This window comes from Arthroderma uncinatum, assembly GCF_011692745.1.
Source record: "Arthroderma uncinatum strain CBS 119779 chromosome Unknown scaffold5, whole genome shotgun sequence".
Taxonomy (NCBI): domain Eukaryota; kingdom Fungi; phylum Ascomycota; class Eurotiomycetes; order Onygenales; family Arthrodermataceae; genus Arthroderma; species Arthroderma uncinatum.
The window spans coordinates 1,083,862-1,106,409 of NW_022983867.1; the positions used below are offsets into that span (position 1 = coordinate 1,083,862).

Here is a 22,548-nt window from a genome sequence, read left to right on the forward strand (position 1 = left end):
ACGACGAAGGTAAAGTCAATAAAGGGCCCCTCTGCTATCTAATGGGTGGCCTCAGGATAGCCTAGGCTATTTCCTAGGGTATCTGGTCATATTTAAAATATGGGCGTCTTCTCGCTTCATTACATGGCATGCATGCAGCAGCCATGGTGTAACCCATGCTATGGTCGTCCAATCTCCATAATCCAACCCGGCAAGCATGACACTACAATGCCACTCTTGACATGCTGTTTAGCTGCAGCGCGGGGTTTATTCAGTGGTTAATCGAGGGATTCACTTAGTTAATGGCATCACCTGCACTGTTGTGGCTTGTGGGATGAATAGAAGCAACCCCGGCCTGTCTTCCTTCAGAGAACAAGGATGACAAGGCGCTATACGAGTATAGAAGGATTCGCGGCTGCAGAGGCACCTAGGCCGTGAAGCTAGCAATTGGTTGTTAAAAAATCCCCTGCACCAGGCAAGCTGGGAGATGATCTTTTTCCAAGTCAGTCAGCTAACCTCTCGTTCTCGTTCTAAAGTTATTGTAGAACGGTTTCCCTTATGTAGCCCTATACTTAATATTAACCAGGCAGCTCGATGCATAAGTAAACGTGTATTACGCTCGAGATCCTATATCTAAACAGCTGATATCACTACGGGTCCGAGAAAAGGTGATCGCCCTCGGTCCATAAAGTACAGTTGGTCATATTGATGCATATCAAATTTCAAGTTAGGTATGATAGTGATATGCAGCACCGATGTCACGGGTAGCTACCCTCTGCCATTATCCACGGCGGGTTATCCTCCTTCAACAGGTTTTTGTACTTATAGTGCAGGTTGCACAGAGCGAGATAAAAAAAATTAGAGAGTAACCTATATAGATTAAGGAGTTTATGTATCAGTTGACATGCCTCTATATATGGTGACGTCCCTTAGACCTCATCCCGGAATGGGATGCTATCCATCGCTCCGGATCGCTGGACACATTGAGCCGACGCTCTTGTCGCCCACCGAATAGCTTCCTCCGTAACTCGTCCATGCCTATCACTCCATTCCTCGGCCGTGAGATCCGAGCAGTCCTTCCCTGCAGCCCGTCGTTGCTCTCTCCACTGAGCAACCTGTACACAATATCCGCCAACAAAGGTATCGCCCGCCCCCGTAGTGTCTACCACCTTCTCCACCTTCGAAGCCGGAATGTCATTGACGAACCGTTCCCACTTGCTTGTATCTTTCTGGGCCATCTTCCCCGGCCGAGCGGCACTATACCACACCCCTTTCGCACCGAGGGTGACAATCACATACCGCACGCCTAGCGAATGGAAGTGAACGGCGATTTTATCCCTCCGGTCTTCCTCCGACAGCCCCTCGAGGCCATGTAGGTCCTTTGGTGCCATCAACTCGCATTCCGTCTCGTTCATGATCAAATGCTCGACCGACCAATATACATCATCTGGTAATCCGCCTTCTGGTGCCGGTGCGGGGTTGAATACCACTTCGATCTCTCCTTGTTGGAACTCTTTCTTGGATGCCACGGCTCTTAAAATACCAATAACTGTATCAACCGGAATCTCCGCCTGTAGGACAATGATATCTGGTAACGGGGCAGACAGCGAAAGTCCAATAACCTCCTCCGTAGCCTTCATGCCGGTGTAATTCGCATTGGGCGAGAAGAGTATCCTGTTCTCCCCAGCTGCAGACTCATCGACGATAATCACGGCCACACCCGTATGCTCGTCGTCTATCGTCCGTACTCGCGCCGTGCTGACACCAGACTTGTTAAGTGTGGGCTGTAGCAGTGTCTCGAAATGTGCGTCCAGCCGGCCAACTGCGCCAACCATCTCGACGTCTGCCAGCACATCCTTGGAAGAAGCATTCGGGGACGGCCGGGATCGAGATAAACGGCCACAGGCAACGGCCTGGTTGGCACCTTTGCCGCCTGGGCTGGTTTTGAAGGATGTCGCTGTCAGTGTCTCTCCGGGGCCAGGGAACCGAGAGGTCACAGAGACCATGTCGACGTTCAGAGAGCCGATAACACGAATCGACGGAGCCATGGTGATGTTTATCTGCACCTAGTATACGGCACCTAGTATACGTTGACAAAGATATTATATATACCGTAGAATATCTGTTATGTTATTCTGTCATTCTGGCTGCTCGGCGAAACATGGTGGGGTTCAACTGCTCCACGCTATATAAAACTCTCCATCCTTGCCAAAGTGCCGAAGTTGAACATCAATCCCGGTAATAAGTGTTGATTTTGCTTCTATAATGTTGGTTACGACCCGACAGAGGTTTAACCGTCACGATGCAGCGTTTAATCTGGCAAATGACCTTGCTTGGCCTACGTCAGGGGCCGCGAGAGCCTCATCTACATCCATGTTCTATAACACCCAGCCCACCGGGAAAAGTTAGAGACGTTTATCTTGACCGAAACAGAAACCAAAGCTGCCATTGAAGATTAAAAAAGGACGTCGATTAGTGATACATAAGATAATAAAAAAGAATGCTTCGTTCAATGTCGTATTATGCTCCTCCCATCGTCATTTCGTCATTATCATCATCACAGTCTCGCCTTTTCCCGTTTGTTGAAATTCATGGCCTTGTGGATTGCAAGATCGCTAACTTTTACCGCTTCCTCGAACTCATACGACAATGCATCTTCGAACGAAGGTGAATTATACGCAGCGTGGTAGCATGCTTTTCGATCAGCATTCAGACACTCCTGGGGCACCGCGGCCAGCGACTGTGCCATCTTCATCGCCTCCTTGAAGGCTTCTCCCTTCGGCACGACCTTCGCGGCCAGCCCTATATGCATGGCTTCGGTTGCTGCCACCGGCCTGCCTGTGAGGAGGATATCCAACGCCCTCCCCAGGCCGATGATCTCCTGGAGCCGGACCGTGCCGCCGTCCAGCAAGGGCACGCCAAAGCGTCGACTAAATATCCCGAAGATGGCGTCCTCTTCAACCACGCGAATGTCGGCTAGCAAACTTAGTTCCATGCCTCCCGCAACAGCATGGCCTGATATAGCGCAAATGACGGGCTTCTCGATCTGCATCCGTCCCGGCCCTAGCGGAGCTTCATTCCTACCCTGCACGGGCTTGAAATGCGAGCGGGTGATGCTGCTATCTCGTCTCTTGGAGCTGTCCTGGTCTTCGGCCGGTTTCTCCCATTTCCTCAGCTCGCCGAGATCAAACCCAGAGCAGAAAGTGCCGCCGGTGCCATAGAAGACGCAAATCTTCTGGCTGGGGTCCTTTTCAAAGTCTAGAAAGGCTGCTCGTAATTTCGTGGCGGTCGGTGGATTTATGGCGTTCTTCCTGTCTGGTCTATTGATTCCGATGGTCGTGACGCCACCTGCCGTTTTCTCGACTAGTATCGAGTGTGGTTCTGGATCTGAGGGAGGCATCCTGGGCGGTTGACTATTGTTCATGTCTGTGTCTGATGTGAGAGAGAAGATGAATTGTTTTCTTGGATTGTCCCTTGTCTGGGGGGACGCCCTGCATCTTTTAAACCAACGTGGCAGGCCCTATAAAGCCGGAGTTTGCCAGGTCAGAGGCCTTGTACCCAGTCACCCTCCATACCATGGCCTTGGAGAGGCGCCAACCGAGTGAATTAACGATCAAACATGCGCATTTACGCCAGCTTCGACCCTGCATGACCAAGCCCGGTACAACCCCCCCAGTTAATAGAGTTAGAACAGCTCTCGTTGTTTTTCTGAACGCTGACGATGAGCTGCTGGGCTACATCGTAAATCCTTCCAAGCTTTGGTCATAAGAACAGGCTCCTCGTCCTCTTTCATTCGATGTACCCATTTTTCAGGTGCATATCCCTACACCTGGGCGGGTCGAGCCAGCCCAGATAAAGGAGGCCAGCCCGCTTGGGCTCCCACTGCCCTTGACGAGCGGTCCCCTCTACGACGTTTGATATCCAGTTTCTAACAAAGGGAAGGCCGGGGGAGCCTTGTCCTTTAGCGCCTCTCGACGAACCCTCCTCCTTGGTCCGGAGTTTCTGGCCGGTGGTTGGCCTCTTCCCAAGGACCCATGAGTGCTTTTTGATATTGTACACATGCATCAGGATGCGGGCTCCGTCTTCGCCGTTGGCCTCTTAAACACCGGCGCCTCTCTGTACGGAGTGCCGCGGGTGTCGGATCGTCCCGCTAGCATGTCACCAGGGATCTCTCTCATGCAAGGCAATGCGCAACCACGTAGCGACGTGATCAGAGTGGTAGAGAGCTACTGTATGCATACCCGGTGAGGGGGAGGAAATTCCGCCTATCCTGCCTTTGTATTGGCTCCCTTTTTTTCTCTCCTTATATGACGTTCACGCGGCGAATTCCCATTTAACTCCTACTCATTCGACCCCGTTGTTTCTTTAGACAAAGAAACCCGACGCTAGTATATTCTAACGGTTCAAACCGTTCCGCGGTTCTGCTTCTCGTAAACAAAAAGCGTTCCAGGTTTGAGCCTCGGGATTGTCGAGGGAGGCGACTTTCGACCATAAAGCCCGAACTGCACTAAACTTGGCTTCCCTGTTCTTTTCCTGCAAATCGTATTTATTTCTCCTCTCCTCTGGATATTATATAAAAAAAGTTGACCTATTTACTGGCCTGTGGTGTAGCCTTGGAAAGCCAAGTATTACCGGGCTGGGCTTGCTGGATTTGCTCGGTAACCCACAGAAACATGATAGAATCGACGCCATGTTATCCATGCATGCACCCAATGAACTGAACTCCCATCCACATCATAAGCACGGAAATCGTTTACATTACTAGCCGTGTTGACGCCGTGTCAATGCACGTACCCCGGCGGCGCGCTGTCGACCCCCCTGTGCAAAGACGAGGCCGTAGCGCTGGCGCAGGCAGAGATCACCTGCATACTCCGGGTTGCGGCGATGGCGGCTGTGTACGGTTACAGTTGGGCGAGAAGAGAGCTGAGGGTGAAATTAAAAAAAAAAAGGTCATATAAAGCGTTAAAAGTGAGGGCTACTCATGGTCCGTTCCTATAGATCTGACCACCCCCGGCTCTGAACTGTATACTTTCTCTCCGCTGTAGCACCAATAAGGCACGATTTAATGCCTGCTCGTTGTAATTTCGACCATCCACGAATTCACGCCGCAGGGTGGCCAGGCTTGTAGTCCATCCAATGGGCAATCGCCGTTTTAGCTCGTCCTCGATCTTGCTCACCTCTGCCGACAGTTCCTTGCTCGCCTGGCCGTCGCCGTGCACAGCCGCGTCCATGGTCGATGCAAGGAACAGTCTCACGGCTTCGTCGACATGCTCTTCCGTTGCGATTGGGGAGAGCGACAACTTTGCCAGAGACTCGGTGATACGTATCACGGCTTCGAGCTGACGTACCGTGATTGGTATGGACGACCTTGCATTAGCGTCGAGTTCGGCCTGATGCACCCTCTTACGGATTGAAACGAAGTGAGACGAGAGTTTCTCTGAGGCTTCTGGAGAAAGCCTTGGTGCGCAACGTCTGACATTTTGATTAGCTGGCTGGTATATTCCAAATCACGACCCCGCAGCGGAATAAAGACGAATACTTACGATTTGCAGTAGCTGATATACCTCTTCATCTTGTCAAGAGGTATCTCAGCCTCGGTCTGCTCCTCGATCCCCCTTCCGCCCTGATGGAGGCTTATTATATGCCGGGCCATCTTCTGGTCCCGGCCTCTCTCATGCGCATCACGCACGATGAAGATCATGTCAAATCGAGAAAGAATTGTGGTCTGGAAGTCAATGTTCTCTCCCGCCGTCTTCATGTCATCGTATCGCCCAAACACCGGATTGGCAGCAGCCAAGACGGACGTTCTGGCGTTGAGGATGGTCGTGATTCCCGCCTTGGCGATGGATATTGTCTGCTGTTCCATGGCTTCGTGGATGGCAACTCGATCCTCGTCCCTCATCTTGTCAAACTCGTCAATGCAGACAACTCCTCCATCTGCAAGGACCATCGCACCTCCTTCTAGATAGAACTCACGGGTGGTCGCATCACGCTGCACAGAGGCAGTAAGACCAGCCGCAGAGGATCCTTTGCCAGATGTGTAAATGGCAATAGGTGATACTCTCTCAACGAACTTCAGGAGCTGCGACTTGGCGGTACCCGGGTCACCAAGGAGGAGAACATTGATATCACCACGTAGTCGCATGCCGTCGGGCAATATCTTTTTTGAACCGCCCATAAGTAGACATGCAATTGCCTTCTTTATATCGCGGTTACCATAGATCGACGGCGCAATGCAATCCGTAAATACTTCATATAAATCAGGCCGTCTGCTCATCTCAAGAAACTCTTGTTCCTCCTCTTCAGTAAATACTCCCGTTCCCTTGGCGGTCTGGTCGACATCGCTTGTGATTCCAACCGCTCGAAGATATGGATTTCGTATAGCAGGAGCTGAGTCGTTCGACTTTTTCCCTCCCTTAGCTTGGTAGATGGAGAACACTCCCATAATAGTGCACCGTGTACCAGGAACCACGCGATTGGCAAGATATCTGTCGGCGGAAATCAAGATGTGTCGTGGCAGCTCTCCAACCGGGACCTGGTCGGGGGCTTCTTGGAGTTTTATAATTTGTTGATCGACAAACTGACACTTTTCGTGTACAATAAAATAAGGGTCCATGGGACACATGTCTTCGTTAGGTTGTCTCACTCGCTTGCATGTCCGCGGCAAAGTGAGACCTGAGAATCCTCCATCTACGATAATATTGTCTGGTTCCTGACAGTGTCGACATTGAATATGGACCTTGGTGGCCTTGGATGAAATCGTCGAAGCGCCAATAACGATACCTGGTATGCGAACGAGGCTTGAGACGTTAGAAGCATTGAGGTCTCGTATGGAAATTAGCGATACGCTCGAGTGAAGGAGGAGCTGATGTTCAGGTAATTCGATATCTCTCTGGGATGGGTACACGATTTTCTGTGTGCATTGTTTTAAGGCGGCTTCAAACTGTAGAAACAATCGATGTAAGCATGTCATCACCAATCGCACAATCACTCCGCACCACGTACTAAAGGAATTGTATCTTGTGGGTTGGTTGTGAGTCGATGAGCGAGCTCTTCGTTGTATGCTATCAAGTGTGCGACATCAACATCGCATAAAAATTTGTTGATGAGGACGTTCTGTCGAATTTGATCTCTATCGTAAAACAAGATGATTAGCCTGGAAGTTCCTTTCCCCGTTACCTGCGTACAGACGAGACATACCGGTAGACGAAAGTGCTATCAATCTGGAAAGCAAGAACGAATTCTCGCAGTTGGGCCTGGATGTTGCTCCTGGCTTCCTCAGGTCCGTCCGCTTGTGGCTGCAGCACACTCAGGGAGTAAGGTGTTCTCCGATCCATTATCGCTCTGCGCTTGTAAGATTTAAGATATTAAGGTATGGACTGCCGAGCGTGTTGGGTGTGCGGAGTGAATTATCTCTCGAATATATCTGACGGTGGGATGCTTCGATGTGCAAATTGGCGCTTGAGTTCAGGGACGCGTCGCGCTTTTTTTTGGACCGCGTAAAGTAGTTTCCCTTTCCGGCTAAGCGCGTTTAACTTGCCGCCGCTTTAAATATTATGCCGCCCAACTAAAGCAGCAACTCATCTCACCTTTTTAAGGCAAATTTACTTCTATCGACCAACAATGTACGATATACCGGCAAGACGTCGGTCAATACATCGTAACTATGCCAATAATAAGACTGGTAGACTATCTTGACCTTGTCACCGGCCGACAGATGCCCTTCAGGATTGATATTTGATATCCCTGTGAGCCGATTGGGTTTGATGCCCATTTTACGCTTCATTTGATCGATTGATTGGCTGGTTGATTAATTGACTTCTTATTCTGATCTACCATGATCCTGATCGATCATAAGTTGCTGGCCGTTATCCTTGCTCATACCCCGCATTTAAACATTTTTATCTCCCGGCCCGGTTTGAAAGTTATCAACTCAAATTTATATCAATTTGTGTTTACAATAAACTTCCACCATAAAATGCATACGGACGACGCTAGGAGGAATACCATGAAGATGGCTAGGCCATGCATGAGGTCAATCATTTCACTCAACATGCCTGTTCTAAACCTTAGGATATCTGTAGGCGCATACGATGTGGCGACCTACTGCCTGGGAGAGTGGCCCTCACTAAAGATGGTGATGTGTCGGCTGCTCTCTAAAATCAAATAAAACAGGACCCCCACGAAAGAAGTATTTTATATTCGTCAGCAATTATCCTTCTATCTTCTCAGTTTAGTTACCCCATGGAGGAAGACTTTGCCACAATTCCTACTGGAACTCTCTCTCGCACAGTCTCCCATGGCAGAGCCACTGTTCATAGCGAAAACCGGGGAATGCCCCGGACAGCAATTGAATTAGGGATGCTCTCCAGTAGGCGGATGGTGCGCTAATATAGCAACAGCAGTCTTAATAACGATTAGATATAAAGAACTGCCAGTGGAATGGCCACTTTGATCTTATTTATACTATCTTTCTCTAATAGTTGTAATATCCGTATATATTTAAATACAAGTTTATTATTTAGTAGTTACCGGCCAGCTCTGAGGTTCGTGAGTTGCTGCTTCGGGCTAGCGCAACCGGGACCTCCCGCCCTTAGTTCCTGAGATAACTCAACTTCAACCTCGATGCTTGTAAATGTCAAATAAGTACTCTGTTCATATAGACTTGGGATCTGTTCGAAGATGGCGGTCTGTTATATGCAGTGAAAGGGCTCCAGACCTAACCGTGTGTAAATATCGGGCGCCGCAAGACGTTCAAATCTACGTAAGTCGCCTAGTAACACTGAAGGTTGAGCATATTTTATGTCTAATATGAGGATATTCTCGGATCATCGAACCTCTAGATTGCTAATAATATTAGATGGAGGACGCTGACTCGACACTTATTGACATTCGGTGAAGATGGGGCAGGGCACGGCAGTAGGTAAGTTGTCATATATTGAGCTGTTGATATTCATACACGAAACTATCTTGCTTATTTCAGTCGAAGAAACGGATGTTCCATCAATTCACGCGCCGCTAATCGCTCCTCAGGAAGCCATGCAAGCATCAGCTTGGCAAATGACAGGAAATTCTCTCTTTCCTTTTCTTCTAGGGAAGGGAGTGTATCTTCAAGCTTTCGGTTTGGAATCAAGTCCTCATGCAGAAATTTACCTAATATAGCGTATTAGTAGGGTTATAGCCTAGGGAGGTTGATTCATATACCATCTTTATCAAAGAACGGGCCACCAAAGTATTGTGCTGCACTTTCACAAAGCTCGCCGTCCTCCCGTTTTATAGACTCTGGCCATTTGTACCCTGCCATTGATTGAATTCTTGAGATCAGCGCTAGGGGAGGGGGTCCAAGCAAAGCGATCATCTCTGCAAGATGCGTTTTAGCATCGTAGCTCCCTTTTGTATCATGTACCTGGCGAAACAGTTCTTTGCCATCGACAATATCCCAAATCTAACAAAGCGTTAGCAATATGAACTCTAATAGGGGTTAGGGCATCGCGCACAAGAACGCCTAGATTCCATATATCTGCACCCATCCTCCAACCACAGCCCAGGATAACCTCCGGCGCGCGATAGTGGTCTGGCTGAATCGGGTAAACGCCTGAATCGTCCTCCCCATCAAGCCTTGTAGACAGGCCAAAGTCGACAATTTTTGGTATATTTCTCAGTTTCCGCAATGGCCCGAAATCATTGTGACAGCGATAAACCGGTCGACCTGTGGAGTCAATTTTGTACTCCATAGGCTGATCATACATGGAATCCATGAAATCACCAAGCACGGCCGGATCTTCGAAGGTTACCATGATATTCTCAAGCTTTAAATCTACAGAACAGACTGTAAGCTTGGCGGCTGAAAAAAAGGAATCGGGTTATTAAGAGTTTTACCAGTATGGACAACTTTGCATTCTGTATGAATATAATCCAGGCCTGCAAGGAGAACGCGAATGTATGTCTTGACGATTGGTAGGGGAATCATCCCATCTTTAAAACGTCTCTGAAAGAGACATATTGGCTCCCTCATGGGTTCATATGCTAAACATAAATGTTTCCCCTCTGGGCCACTGATCTCGAAACATTCTGAAAATGTTCTAAAAAGTGCATGGCCACGGTGTGATGGGTCTGCTTTAGCAATGTGGTTCTCAATTTCACGTTCACCATCAGATGTATGCGGGTTTGAATTGGTTATCTTCAGCGCTACAACATTTTCTGGTTCCTTATGGTATCTTAATAGCTCGTTAGCAATGGACGATAGTTATGGATATAATAAACGTAGCGGTACCCTCGCATATCACGAGCAAACCATACTGTTGAGGAGACCCCCCAGCCAACCTTGACAAGAATTTGATAGCGATTGGCGAGTACGTCTCCAGGTCTGGCTGGGTAGAATTTCTTTGAATTGTAACCAGGGCAGACCTCCTCGTCGACAGGTTCATCATGAGGTAAAAGAGGCCCAGGGCGAGGAATTGGCAAAGGCTTCCTGCATAAGGAGGAGAACATGCGCGTTATTGCATGCCTGATAAATTTCATTCTAAGTCACATTCAATATGGATTCTTGTGGTAAAAAAGGAGCTGTGCTGGATCAACGGTGAGAAGGAAGGATAAGAAAACAAAGGTCGTGATGCCAAGAAAGCGCGACCCTTATTTAATATCACGTGATCAGAATAAACTCCATAAAAACCCGTGGCGCCTTTTAATCAACCTTCATAATTACTCCGTACTCCTTCTTTATTTATATACGCTATATATCTTTATTAGGATCAAATTATGGATGCTTTATATGGATTTAGTATGGAGTACTCCTAGAGCGTCTGTAGTTTCTTCCTCCTATACCCCTCTCAATAGCGATTTTTTATCCTTGCTTCTCAGTTAAGAGGCAAACCGATTTACTAATAATAACTACAAAGGTGAGTGGGTAAAGGTCTTTTGAATTTGCATACATTTGTTTCAATAAAGAAAAAGTGAACATAATTTGGCATATAGTGGTACAAATGATCATATGCTTCTCTCTCGGACTCCCTTTCATAGATGCAAATTTTCGTATATCGTGACCCCAAGACAATCTCAACATCGAATATCCAAAACAGTCACTTGCAATTCATCACTTCTTAGTGGCCTTTGAGCCAGATTGCGTAGGTTTCGGCTGAGGCTTCGAAGCCACGGGATCAACTGGCGGGTACACGGGCGCCTTGGGGTGAGGAGGAAGCTTTATGGGTTTATATTTTGCTTCTTTGGAGAATTTAATATATCCATTGGGATAGCCATGTGCTGACGTGACTCGGTCTCCGGCTTTGTTATACAGTTCCACTGACCCGTGCCAAGGGTCGCCAGTTTTGGCGGTCGCATGGGGGTTTCCGCTGCCAACAGTTAGCTGAGCTGAAAGTACTCAAGGCACTTTTAAGTGGTATCCCTACTTTACCTGTCCGCTCACAACGCTTTCAAGCCCCGGAACATGGTCGACGCTCTCGTCCACTTGTTCTGTCAGCCATGTGACGTCCGCCGTTGTCCCGTTAAGTCTCCATGTGAGTTTTCTCATCAATCTAGCACTCGTCGAGAATGCCCTGGGCGCCATGTTTGGTGCTATGGCGAAAGATGGATCAAAATATGAAAGGTGATATTTTAGTTCTGGATGGGTTGGTAGTGATTATGGACTTCGAGGGTTTGATGAATTGAAGTAGAGAAGTCAAGTCTCGGTTGGGTCGTCCTTTATATATCTACGTCAGGGCTGCTTATATGTGGTTGCGGCGCATCTGTTACAATGTGATTGCTTCGTAGCATGGTAACATCCAATAAACCTAGCCGCCAGCCTGCATTGACAACGACTGGCATTCATCCTGAGCGATGAGGTTTGTTGGATTTACATGGGTGGTATAGTTAGTGCTCTGTAGCGCCGAGCCTGAAACTGACCCAGAACAGCTGGACTAGAAATGGCCTGATAGTAGTGAAGGTCAGCCAATGGATTTTGTGGTCGAGGCTCAGGCGATCGGCCCCCGCATAGCTACGCGCCGTCGTGTTTGATAGTAAACTCCCTATCAGCCAACGAAACCCCAGCTATAGGTTCACGTACGGAGTATGCAATATAAGCGCCTACACCAAAACTCCACCTAAAAATTCCTGCCGTTTCTTTGATACTACTATATATAGAACCCTGTCCGAGTTTCAATATGGTTTGTCATAGAATGTAACTGGGCTGATCAATTATCTCCTACCTCTTGTGCAAATTAACTAGATGGGGTCGATTGAGATTCACTGCCCCAAATTGGCTAATACTCATTACCCTATTCACATTCCTGGGGCAGTTCAGAATATCATGTTAGTAACTACTATTCTAATATGTCGGATTTGTGGTGATGTGTTTCTTGGAGCTGATTAATCCCAACTTCAACGAGTCTATATACAATTTTCCTATAAACGGAGAGCCCCTGCATAAGGTAGTGATGCCTCTAATATGTACGGTGTACAATACCTCATCATATTGTAGCATCGCTTTTCCCTTCCTCTAAATTTACATCCATATGCGAGCTACAAATCATGCCCACACACTTCTTTAGGACTCCCAACTCTTTCCTGGAGTATTACCCACCCAAGAATCAACCTAAAGGCACTTGCGGAAAGATACATATTATCGACTCACCTAGAAATGGTTACGAATCCACTCGTCCCATTCTATTTCTTTAGCAGATCTACATTTTCTTAGCTCTAAGTACAGGATTTTCCGATACAAACAGGTCTTTTTCCTGCCCATCGAGAGTAGTTTCCATTTCCTCAAGCCAAATCCGATCTTGTAATGGTACTTTAGCACAGAAGTCGCCAAGAAGACCAAGGATAATGGGTATATTGAACCTATTTAACAAGAAGTCGGTTTACTTCCATATGTTGTTTACTATTTGTATATGGAAGAACTTTGGAGGAGAGGCGGAAAATATATTATCCGAGCGCCCAAAAGAAAAGGCCGAAAGGGGCTTAGCGCCAAGACTGCGAGTTCCCCAGACCAAAAGTGGCCCTAGCTCAGCCCAAAGAAGGCCGGATATACGTATCGTATATTGTTTGCAGAGGCAGCCTCTCCTCCGTCTCCGCGATTGATATCGGTCCACTGTCCTTATAGATACTGCTATGCGCTGAGCTCTCTATCTGCACTTGTTGCGTGCTGCATAACCCGCTCGCCGGCCTCTGCCTGCCGTCATGACAACACGGCCCTAACTGCTGTCACTGACTACGGAGCCTCACATGGTCTCCAGGTCCGACATGACATCGCCAGACTCGAGGAGATCGGTGGATAGCTTACCCTTGTCGTCCCCGAAATCGTCCATATCCCATCATACTCCCTTTCAGCAATCCGAGAGCGTTAAACCAGTACCGCGGCCACGGTTTGGATCACGCAGGAGTTCCAACGCGAGCTCTATCACAAGCCTGGGATCGACGTTCCATCCGCCGCTGCAACAACAGCACCATCAACATGGATCTATAGCGGAAGCAGGGCAAAATGGTACGTGTTTGGCTGTTACTATGGGACTAGATTGCGTTCTGGCAATGCTAACGGCCTTATTTTCTTGATAGCAATCTCTACACTCCTTCAGCCTCCAATCGTCCGGACTGGACTTCTGCCGCATATCTCTGCTCCGCCTAGCGGTTATAGGCCACCCTCGACTCGTGATATCCCCCCGGTGACCTTGACGAATATTCCGCATGTTGATTCCGCATCCTTTCAACCATACTTGTTACAAGTCGGGTCGCTGTATGATGCTTTACATCATGCCAAGGAGAATGGGGACCAGGACACGAGTATAATCAGGAGGAATACACCCTCTTTAGCATCTCCAGAGCTTGACCAGTTGCTACATAAGACGTTCGATGGGCATGGGCGGCAGTCTTCATCTACACCCCTGGACCCCTCTGCGCCACGGTCGCGGCCATCATCCAGTCACAGGTCGGCACTCTCGCCAACGCCGCTTTCGACCATACCAAACGTTTATTTTGACGAGAACTTCCAGCTTGAAAATCCTAGAACCTTCGACATAGTGTCAGAGCGATCCGAGGTTATCAGCTCCCCAAAGAGTTCTGGACGACCTGGCTCAGGAGACGAATTAGCCTCTGATCGCCGGCCTAGTAGAAAAGCCCTCGCTACAAATGCCATATTGCAGGAAAAGCTCTCGTGGTATTTAGACACAGTGGAAATCCACCTTCTTTCATTCATTTCAACTGCCTCTACATCCTTTTTTTCAGCACTAGGGTCTCTACGAGATCTCCATACCGAAGCTGCAACCTCTGTGAATAATATTAAAGTGCTGCGTGAAGACCTAGCAAAGTTGGATGTTGACATGGCTCAAGGAGGGTTGAAGGTCGTTAAACTCCAGCGTCGACGTGAAAACGTGAGGAGGCTGGCGGATGCTGTCTGCCAGCTGCAAGAGGTCATCTCGTCTGTATCAAAATGTGAGCACCTTATCGAAATTGGTGACCTTGAGGACGCCATTGATGAACTAGATGATGTCGAACGGCTTCTGGTTGGTGAACGGCCGACCAAACCACGCCAACATCTTACAGACACCCATAGAATTATAGACCTGCGTGGAGTCGACGCCCTTGATCGCGCATCGGATGATTTTGCCCAGCTCCGGTCTCGCATAGGCGCAGGATATGAAATCAGGTTCCTAAACATCCTTTTAGAAGACCTTCGACGGCACGTTGAAAGCTCTTCTCCGGAGGCGACATTACTCCGGCTGGGTGTAGCATTCCAGAGGACCCGTCGAGGCCAGAGGACTACCACTTCAAGTGCACCGGCGTACATGACTGTGGATAATGAAATGCGGTTAAGACTACAAAAAGAACTTTCAGGGCTTGGTCGAGCTCGCTATACTATGACTGGAGCTACCTCCTTTAAAAACGCAGTGCTTCGAGAGATGAAGAATATAATACGCCGCCACCTTCCCAGTTCAACTGATGAGGACAATGAGTCTATCATGTCTGCTTCTACACACGGCGGTCGACAGCTGAACCAGCAAGAGAAATCATCCATTTTAGCGCGCAACTTGCGTTCTTTGGGCGCGGATGATGCCTTCGCGATGCTCACTACCATATATACCGGCATTAGCGAGGCGTTACGGAGATTAAGTGTCCAAGTGAAGGTCTTGCTTGATATCACCAGCAACCTGGGGAATACTCCAACGTCAGTGAAATCTCCCACGAGAAGCCAAAGCTCGCAAAGTCTAGATACGATGGCCAATGTCCCGTCGCCCAACACCTTGGCAAGGGATGAGATTCTCCAAGTTTTGGACATGTCGAGCTTGCTTGGCCAAGCCGTCGATATAGTTCAATCGCAAATTGTAAAGGTGTTGAAAGTTCGAAGTGGACAGATAGAGTTTTTCTCACTCCAACAATTCCTTCAGTACTTCACCCTCAATAGACTATTTGCAGAAGAATGTGAGGCAATCTCGGGAAGAAGCGGCGCGGCTCTAAAGACGGTCGTCGATATACAAATAAAGAATTTCATGTCTAGCTTCGGAGACGCCTGGAAACACCGCATTGTCCAGGTTATGGATTTGGATAAATGGGATGCCAAAGATTTTGGAGATCGCGAGCACACTTTTCTATCCCGTGTGCTGGAGGCCAGTACGCATGATGCGGAAGTGTGGGGTGCAACCTCTAGAATCTGGGGCACAGGTGTAAATGACACGGAGCAAAAGCCAGAAGCCAAAGAGGCAGCCATTAATGGCTCCGGAACTAGCAAAGAACGCGTTCGAAGCGCGGTCATCGATGAACAGAAATTCATTCTTCCCGAATCTGCCTTTTTGATACTACAAGCCATCGAGGAATTTCAACATTTCATGGCCGGCATACCAAACGTCGTTCCCGATATTGCCCCTATTCTGCTCGAGTGTCTCAAGCTCTTCAATTCGAGAACATCACAATTAATTCTTGGTGCGGGAGCCACAAAGAGCGCGGGGTTGAAAAATATCACCACCAAGCACCTTGCTCTTGCATCACAGTCGTTGAGCTTTATCATTGCACTAATTCCCTATGTTCGAGAATTTATTCGTCGACATTGCCCATCAAGTCCCGTGATGGGTGAGTTTGACAGGGTCAAGCGGCTTTACCAAGAGCACCAGTCTGGTATCCATGAGAAACTGGTTGACATCATGAGTTCTCGTGCCTCCGTTCACGTTAACTCTATGAAAAAGATGGACTGGGAATCAGAATCGAACACCAATGCCATCAGCCCTTACATGGAGATATTGGCCAAGGAGACTGGAACACTACACAGGGTACTATCGAAACATTTACCTGAATCGATTGTCGCGATGATCATGAGCCCCGTGTTTGCGAGCTACAAGGACCAATGGACGGATGCATTCCAGCAAGCACCGCTGAAATCAGAGAAAGCTAGACAAAGGTAAGTCGAGGCTTGTGCTCTTTAACATCTTGCACTAGCAGGCTGATCATCCGCTAACCTAATATATTAGGATGTTGTCCGATGTTCAGTTTCTTAGGTCCAAGTTGGAAAAACTCGATGGCGGGAGTGAGCTTGCCAGTCATCTCTCTTCTATAATTGAAGCGAAAACTATTGCCGCCAGTACAGCTGCTCCTGCCTCTAACTCTGGATTGCCAGCTATCCCTAGCCGCGATACTTCAAACTCGCCAAGTACTGGTGAAGGAAATGATTCACATGACTCTTAAAAATACGCCAAGTTTGTTGCTATTATTATTATTATTATTATTATTATTATTATTATTATTACCCGTACTTTTTTTTTCTGGCTCTCTTGTCCCTAATTGAGCGATGGATTTAGATGACATATATACCTTCAGGAGTTGAATTCTTAATTACATGCTCGAAATATCCTCATTACTACCAATGGTCCATTTAATGGAACACCCTTTCTTGTTTCCGCCACGTTCAGTTATCTCCCTCCCGTTTATTACTTTTTTATGTATCAATTTATTTTTCGACCCCTATTTTATGTCTGTGCCCCATCGTTGATATTATTAGCACCATGATCATGTACACTACTAACTGTTCAATGTTCATTTACTCATTGCCCGAGACTACGAGTACCTGCCTTTGCTAACAGCTATCTATCACTGTTTACCCCTTGGTGCTACCTTCCGAGATACATAAGGAACCCCAGGTTCGGGCTTTCCTTTCCTACAGGCAGGGACCTCATGGAATGGTTTTTGGCTATGTCTTAAGCATCTCTTATTGTCAATAGAGAAAGGAGGATTCTTCAACAATCAGACACCATCGTTATACATGGATATTCATTACTACTGTCGTTTTATTCAGTTTCAAGCCAGAGCTCACATTCGCTACCATAAACTAACCAGTTTATTTAGAGATTACACCTACTCCCATCCACATCGACCCGTCTGCATAACACAATGGCCGAGCCTAGAAAACCTTTTGCTTCCAAGGCCAGGCAGTTGGGGTTTCGCAAATTTCCTACCATACGGTACATCGACAAGCCGACTATTGACTGGGCGCTTCGTGCCACAACGTTCATTCTTCGCCACGACCTTGATGCCTCTGCAAGAGAGTTCATAGATCTGGGCATTGATGTTTGTCACGCGTGGATGAATATGGGCGGGGAGCTCAACCTATTTTTCGGAGAATTCCTGTATATCTTTGTTGGCGAGGCTATCGATAACTATTTCGGTATCTGTCATCCTCAAATACACCAAATTGAGAAGATCATCAATACAGCCCGGAATGCGGCAAATCTCATGGAACAGGAAAAGGGAGAATGTTTCGGCCTCTATTCCATGTTATACGAATATATGGATGTCTTCGAGCCGTTATCCAGTATCATCGAATGTGGGATATGCTTCTCCAAGAGCGCATATAATATCAAACAACCGATGAACCCGTTATCATGGAGAGGGGTCGCTAATGCGATCATATCCCATAACAACGATGAGAAACGTTTACCTTCACACCATATTCTCCACGGCTACGATCAAGGACGGGATGCCATGGACCCGAAAATGGTTCAGAAAATCATGGACTGGCTAGAGCAAGTATGCAGAGTAGCGGGCTGGAGGGTTGGCGATGTATCGTGGCAGATTCTCAACTATTACACCTACCACGAAACTCTTTGTGGTCCCAGAATGTTCCTTCGCACTGGGCAGTGGCAGCAGCTCGCAGCGCATATCGAAGACACTCGCATGCGTATGTTCTGGATGTGGCATGAAAATGAGCATACGCATCTAAATGTTAATCTCGTATCCACATACGTGAATAACATTCTTGAGCTTGTAAAAAACAAGTGGTTTATTTATGTAAAGCCCGACGGCGAGTTCAGACTAAACAGCACGGCAATCAACCTGGTTCATGACATAGCTGGACTGGGCCACCATACCCAGCAAGTCTGGGATATCTGTCGAAAGGTGTCATTGTTTGATTTTTCGCTATTACACATTAACGGGCCATTGTTGCCCCCTCAGCCGTTCGGTTGTGTTTATTATGACTTTGAGATACTATCAATAGCATCAGAATAACTTCTCCCTCGCTAGTAGTAAGACGATCCTCCCCTGGCTATTTTCCTTGCGTCGCGAAGTTTTTTGTTGGTCACGGCCCCTTATTATTACAACTATTAGAGCTAGATTAAAGAATACACTTCTAATAATTTTAAGAACGGGTGTAAGGCCAGGCTTAGGGATAGAAATGAGGATAGACATAAGGATAAGCTTAAGGGTAAAAGGTGGATATTTAAAGGGGGGCGAGTTTAAGAAGAAGATACACCCAAGGCAAGGCTAAAGAGTATAAGGAGCAGTTGTAGGAGTTTCCTTGTCAACTTAAGAGCCATGAAGGTGCTAAATAAGTAATCACGCATTCCAAAAATTAATATCAACCAAGTAATATGCCTAAAGAACATCAACTCAGAGCAAAGCCAAACAGAGACAACTTGGCCCAGCAAAAATGCCCTCTAATAAACGCTCTCTTCATCAGTAGTCTCATATGCAAGATGCAGGTCGCTGAATGCCAACTTTCGTTTCAGATCACGGTCTGCAGGCAATGGTTCCTTCTCAGACGGATTCTCAGACGGATTCTCAGACGGATTCTCAGACGATGAAATTGCCAGCTCATTCTCATCATTGCTAGGAACCCGCTTCATCCAACTAAATATACCCTCGACAAAGGGCTTTTTCCTACGGCCACCGGGAGCCTTTTTGTATTCCTCCAGATCGTCACCTTTGAATAGCACTTCAGCGCCATCTAACTGCGAATAGCATTCAAGAAAATAGCTATCGTCGTCGTCTTCATCATCAACTTCATCAAAATTCGACTCTGACCCAAGGAGGCTAATTGTCCCCTCATTAATCCCTCGCTGAAGTTCGTTTGGGCAGATCATATCATATGCAGCGATCAGAAGGGGCATCACTTTCCCATCGTCAAGGTCGTCGGCTAGGTCATCGCTAGCTACTGACATGAATGACATGTTAAAGGGTTTGGCAAAGCTATCTCCAGCTTCAAGGAAAAGCTCAATAGAGTCTGAGTCTGCTTCTGATATAAATTCGGCCCCGTCTTCATCTTCGCTTTCGGCCTTGACGGGAGGGCTTGATATCAACCAGCTGGAAGGTGGATCATTGGTAGAGCTGCAGCACTCCTGCGAGAGACGAGACGCCGGGGAAGCTGTTATTTCAGCTTCCATATTCGCGGTATGTTGTGTGATACTAAATGGGGGTTGGGGATGCTGTTTGGGGAGAGCGGTCTCTAGGGTTTGGGCCTCAAGGTGCGGTGGTAACGAAGTTGGCATTATCTCTGGTTTGGAATGCGGCGAATGTCTAACGGCTGTGGTAACTTTCTTCCGGAATAGACGGATGAGGGTCTTCTTGAAGCTGCGGAAGACACCGCAGAGTCTGTATCGATGCTGACGGCTGCTAGGTCAGCTATGCTCTTCAATTGTGGTATTGAATGTGCAGGAAGAGAATGGGGTTTGAACAGCTACCCAAACCTAAGTAGATATAGACTAAACATCATAACGGATCAAGGTAGAGATGAAGAAGGGTAGAGAGTGGTATCTAGACATTTAGCAAAAGGGCTGCGATGTTCCGATAGGCTGGCAAAGGAATGACGGGACATACCCTTGTCGACATGAACAATATCTTTCATCAGCCTTATAACCAGCCATTGTCTCGATCTCCTTATCAAACTGTTCCCCTGAGTAGGGCGACTGAAAGACAGATATGAGGACCCTCCCAGCATTCAATAGGGGCGCGTAGATGTAACTTGTCGCTAGCCGTTGTTAACAGAGGGAGTAAAGGAGACCGCTATCAAAAGAACTGGCTTTATCCTGTCGCGCATACGGTCATATAAAGGAACTAGACGATCTCGATATTCATTCAGGGTCTTGGTAAGCTATATTCCAGTAAGCATAGGCCAGTGAAGTGGTTAAAGATAGGTTTGGGGATGCCGAAGCTGGCTGCTCCACGGGCTGCTCGTCGCCCTGGCACTCACTAGGCATCAATAGGGGTATATCTACGAAAACTGGCCGAGCATCAGGTATCCAGAGAGGCAGGGAGCATAACGCAACGTCGGGAAGCGAAAACAGGCGACGTGATGTAGAGATATCAAAAGATTTTGGTGGTGAGTGCGCACGGTCGCAGGTCATGAAAGGGAGAAAAAAAAGGGGGCGAAGCAGTGAACGCGGCAAGAGAGCGTAAAACAACAAACAACTTGACAAACGTCACTTGAAAATATAACTACTCTCGATTTCATGTCTCTCTAAAGGTATTAGAACGCTATCTGTATAATTTAGACAAGGATAGCAACCATCTGGCTGAACATGCAGCTCGTCGTTGATAAAAACATAGCAGAAAATGTCATTTTCCAGTAACGAAACATCCAAGGGGGTACGGGGATTCTGAAAAAGGGGGAATTTTCTTCAGAATTTATACAGCTCATCCCTCGCAGAAATAGCCTGATCAAACACGCGTTGAATTTACAGGCTGCAGTCTTCATCTGGCGTTATCTGGCCTGCTTCAGGATTCGAACCCACGGCGCTCAGAAACAGCAGGTACTTAGGTGTACTTGTAGGCAAAGTACCAGCGCATAGTATGGAGGACAAGGGCATCTCAGAACGTCTTCAAAACGACGTAGAAAGGAGATATAAGGAAGATCATTTAAATATTTGTTAAAAAAGCTCGGGATTCTGATGATCCCTACGAAAACTCGGTCGCAATGACTTGGTTGTTCTCCTCCACGCCGTCTTTCTGAGACATCTAGGACTTCCGCTATGGGACACAACCTGAATGGGTGACTAGCACACACGGTCGGCATGTACCTCCAATCTGGGATTACGTCATTGCCATAGCTTCCACCACTAGACCAGGCCAACGGGTTTCGGTGATATACTCTACCTTACGGTGCCTTTTAAGGGACCCATCCAGGCTAGAAACTCCATCCTACCGCGCAACTTTGGGGGAGATAGGTAAAAAGAAGTCCTAGAATGGTGTACATGATGTCCTCTATTTCTGTACACCATAAATATGTCCTAAACAGCTCTGGTCGTCGGGATCGTAATTATTTAGGTGCATTTCAGCGTCTTGAAGGCCTCTCAGAATGGCCCTGGCGGCCCGTTTGTCCGGTGTCAGATAAGGTCCTTTCTCAAAACCGTTTTCGGATAGCTCAGTGGTATATGCGTTCCATGGGGTTTACTGGGGACCAGGAGTGCGGGAGTTCGAATCAGCGAGGAACACCTGGAATTCTGGAATTATTCCCAGGGAAAAATGACCCTGGGGGGTCGGTTTGTCCGGTGGCTGTTAAGGGCGAATTCCCGAAAAATTTTCGTATAGCGCAATGGCATATCCGTTGGATTTTCGTCCAGAAAAGGAGGGCCCAGCGCCGGGGAGAGCGGAAGTTCGAATCAGCCAGGAAGCGCCAGGAAGGTCTGTAATTATTTTTTAGGGTATAGGGCTCTTGCCAGGTTGGATGATCCACGTTCGCGCCTGCGATCCTTATAAGACATGGACTCCCAGCGGCCACAAAACATTGCTAGGGACGTAGCACGTTAACAATATCAGTTTTGTTCGGTCCTTAGGATCTTTGACTATCTGGCGAGGTGCGCAAAGGTCGACAGGTCATGTATTAGCATATAAGCTGGCAGATGCGGTGTGTGATACCTTCAGCGTATCATCAGAGTCTATATATATGAAATTTAGTGAGAATATAAGTCAGGGAAGGACGTGAATAACACGCAGCGAGTGCACAAGCCGGCTATGCCTCCGTATAGATAATATACCCCAATTTGGCAGTTAGAGGCAAATGCACACTGTGCATAGAGGTTGTGGGAGACCTGGTCCTCCGACAGGGTTTTCACAGATACCAGAGCTCCGAGCGGGATAGAAGTTACTCCAGTCTGATGATGTCAGGTTATATAGGCCTGAATATATGTCTTCCATGCCGTCCGACGTCGGGAATGAGGGCAAAGATGGAGATGAAGATGTGCGGTCTGACCTGACTCCGCTAGGCCGGAGATCGGGAGTCTCGGCATCTTCGACTAGCAGCAGGCGTACCTAAAGATAGAGACACCGCCAGTGATGTGTCTAGGATGGAGATGGCGGCGTTGTGGAAGGGAGGAGAGAAGT

The 22,548-nt window shown here is 47.6% G+C and overlaps 8 protein-coding genes across 8 annotated transcripts; 2 read left to right on the forward strand and 6 right to left on the reverse strand.

The window, feature by feature from the left end:
- Positions 1-908: 908 nt before the first annotated feature.
- Positions 909-2,027, reverse strand: GIQ15_06721 (ribokinase; the record flags this gene model as incomplete). Its single annotated transcript, XM_033554138.1, has 1 exon — positions 909-2,027. One exon carries the CDS (start codon positions 2,025-2,027, stop codon positions 909-911), a length of 1,119 nt encoding a protein of 372 aa, XP_033403653.1.
- A 509-nt stretch (positions 2,028-2,536) lies between these two features.
- Positions 2,537-3,403, reverse strand: GIQ15_06722 (enoyl-CoA hydratase/carnithine racemase; the record flags this gene model as incomplete). The annotated part of the gene is made up of 1 exon (XM_033554139.1): positions 2,537-3,403. One exon carries the CDS (start codon positions 3,401-3,403, stop codon positions 2,537-2,539), a length of 867 nt encoding a protein of 288 aa, XP_033403654.1.
- A 1,555-nt stretch (positions 3,404-4,958) lies between these two features.
- Positions 4,959-7,316, reverse strand: GIQ15_06723 (DNA replication licensing factor mcm5; the record flags this gene model as incomplete). Its single annotated transcript, XM_033554140.1, has 4 exons — positions 4,959-5,451; positions 5,523-6,922; positions 6,985-7,111; positions 7,180-7,316. 4 exons carry the CDS (start codon positions 7,314-7,316, stop codon positions 4,959-4,961), a joined length of 2,157 nt encoding a protein of 718 aa, XP_033403655.1.
- Positions 7,317-8,953: 1,637 nt separating this feature from the next.
- GIQ15_06724 (uncharacterized protein) lies at positions 8,954-9,776 on the reverse strand (the record flags this gene model as incomplete). Its single annotated transcript, XM_033554141.1, has 3 exons — positions 8,954-9,132; positions 9,184-9,424; positions 9,477-9,776. 3 exons carry the CDS (start codon positions 9,774-9,776, stop codon positions 8,954-8,956), a joined length of 720 nt encoding a protein of 239 aa, XP_033403656.1.
- Positions 9,777-11,071: 1,295 nt separating this feature from the next.
- GIQ15_06725 (uncharacterized protein) lies at positions 11,072-11,542 on the reverse strand (the record flags this gene model as incomplete). The annotated part of the gene is made up of 2 exons (XM_033554142.1): positions 11,072-11,327; positions 11,385-11,542. The coding sequence occupies 2 exons, from the start codon at positions 11,540-11,542 to the stop codon at positions 11,072-11,074; spliced, it is 414 nt and encodes a 137-aa protein (XP_033403657.1).
- Positions 11,543-13,197: 1,655 nt separating this feature from the next.
- On the forward strand, positions 13,198-16,414 carry GIQ15_06726 (uncharacterized protein; the record flags this gene model as incomplete). Its single annotated transcript, XM_033554143.1, has 3 exons — positions 13,198-13,456; positions 13,528-16,357; positions 16,396-16,414. The coding sequence occupies 3 exons, from the start codon at positions 13,198-13,200 to the stop codon at positions 16,412-16,414; spliced, it is 3,108 nt and encodes a 1,035-aa protein (XP_033403658.1).
- A 929-nt stretch (positions 16,415-17,343) lies between these two features.
- On the forward strand, positions 17,344-18,459 carry GIQ15_06727 (uncharacterized protein; the record flags this gene model as incomplete). Its single annotated transcript, XM_033554144.1, has 1 exon — positions 17,344-18,459. The coding sequence occupies one exon, from the start codon at positions 17,344-17,346 to the stop codon at positions 18,457-18,459; it is 1,116 nt and encodes a 371-aa protein (XP_033403659.1).
- A 428-nt stretch (positions 18,460-18,887) lies between these two features.
- Positions 18,888-19,718, reverse strand: GIQ15_06728 (uncharacterized protein; the record flags this gene model as incomplete). The annotated part of the gene is made up of 1 exon (XM_033554145.1): positions 18,888-19,718. One exon carries the CDS (start codon positions 19,716-19,718, stop codon positions 18,888-18,890), a length of 831 nt encoding a protein of 276 aa, XP_033403660.1.
- Positions 19,719-22,548: the final 2,830 nt, after the last annotated feature.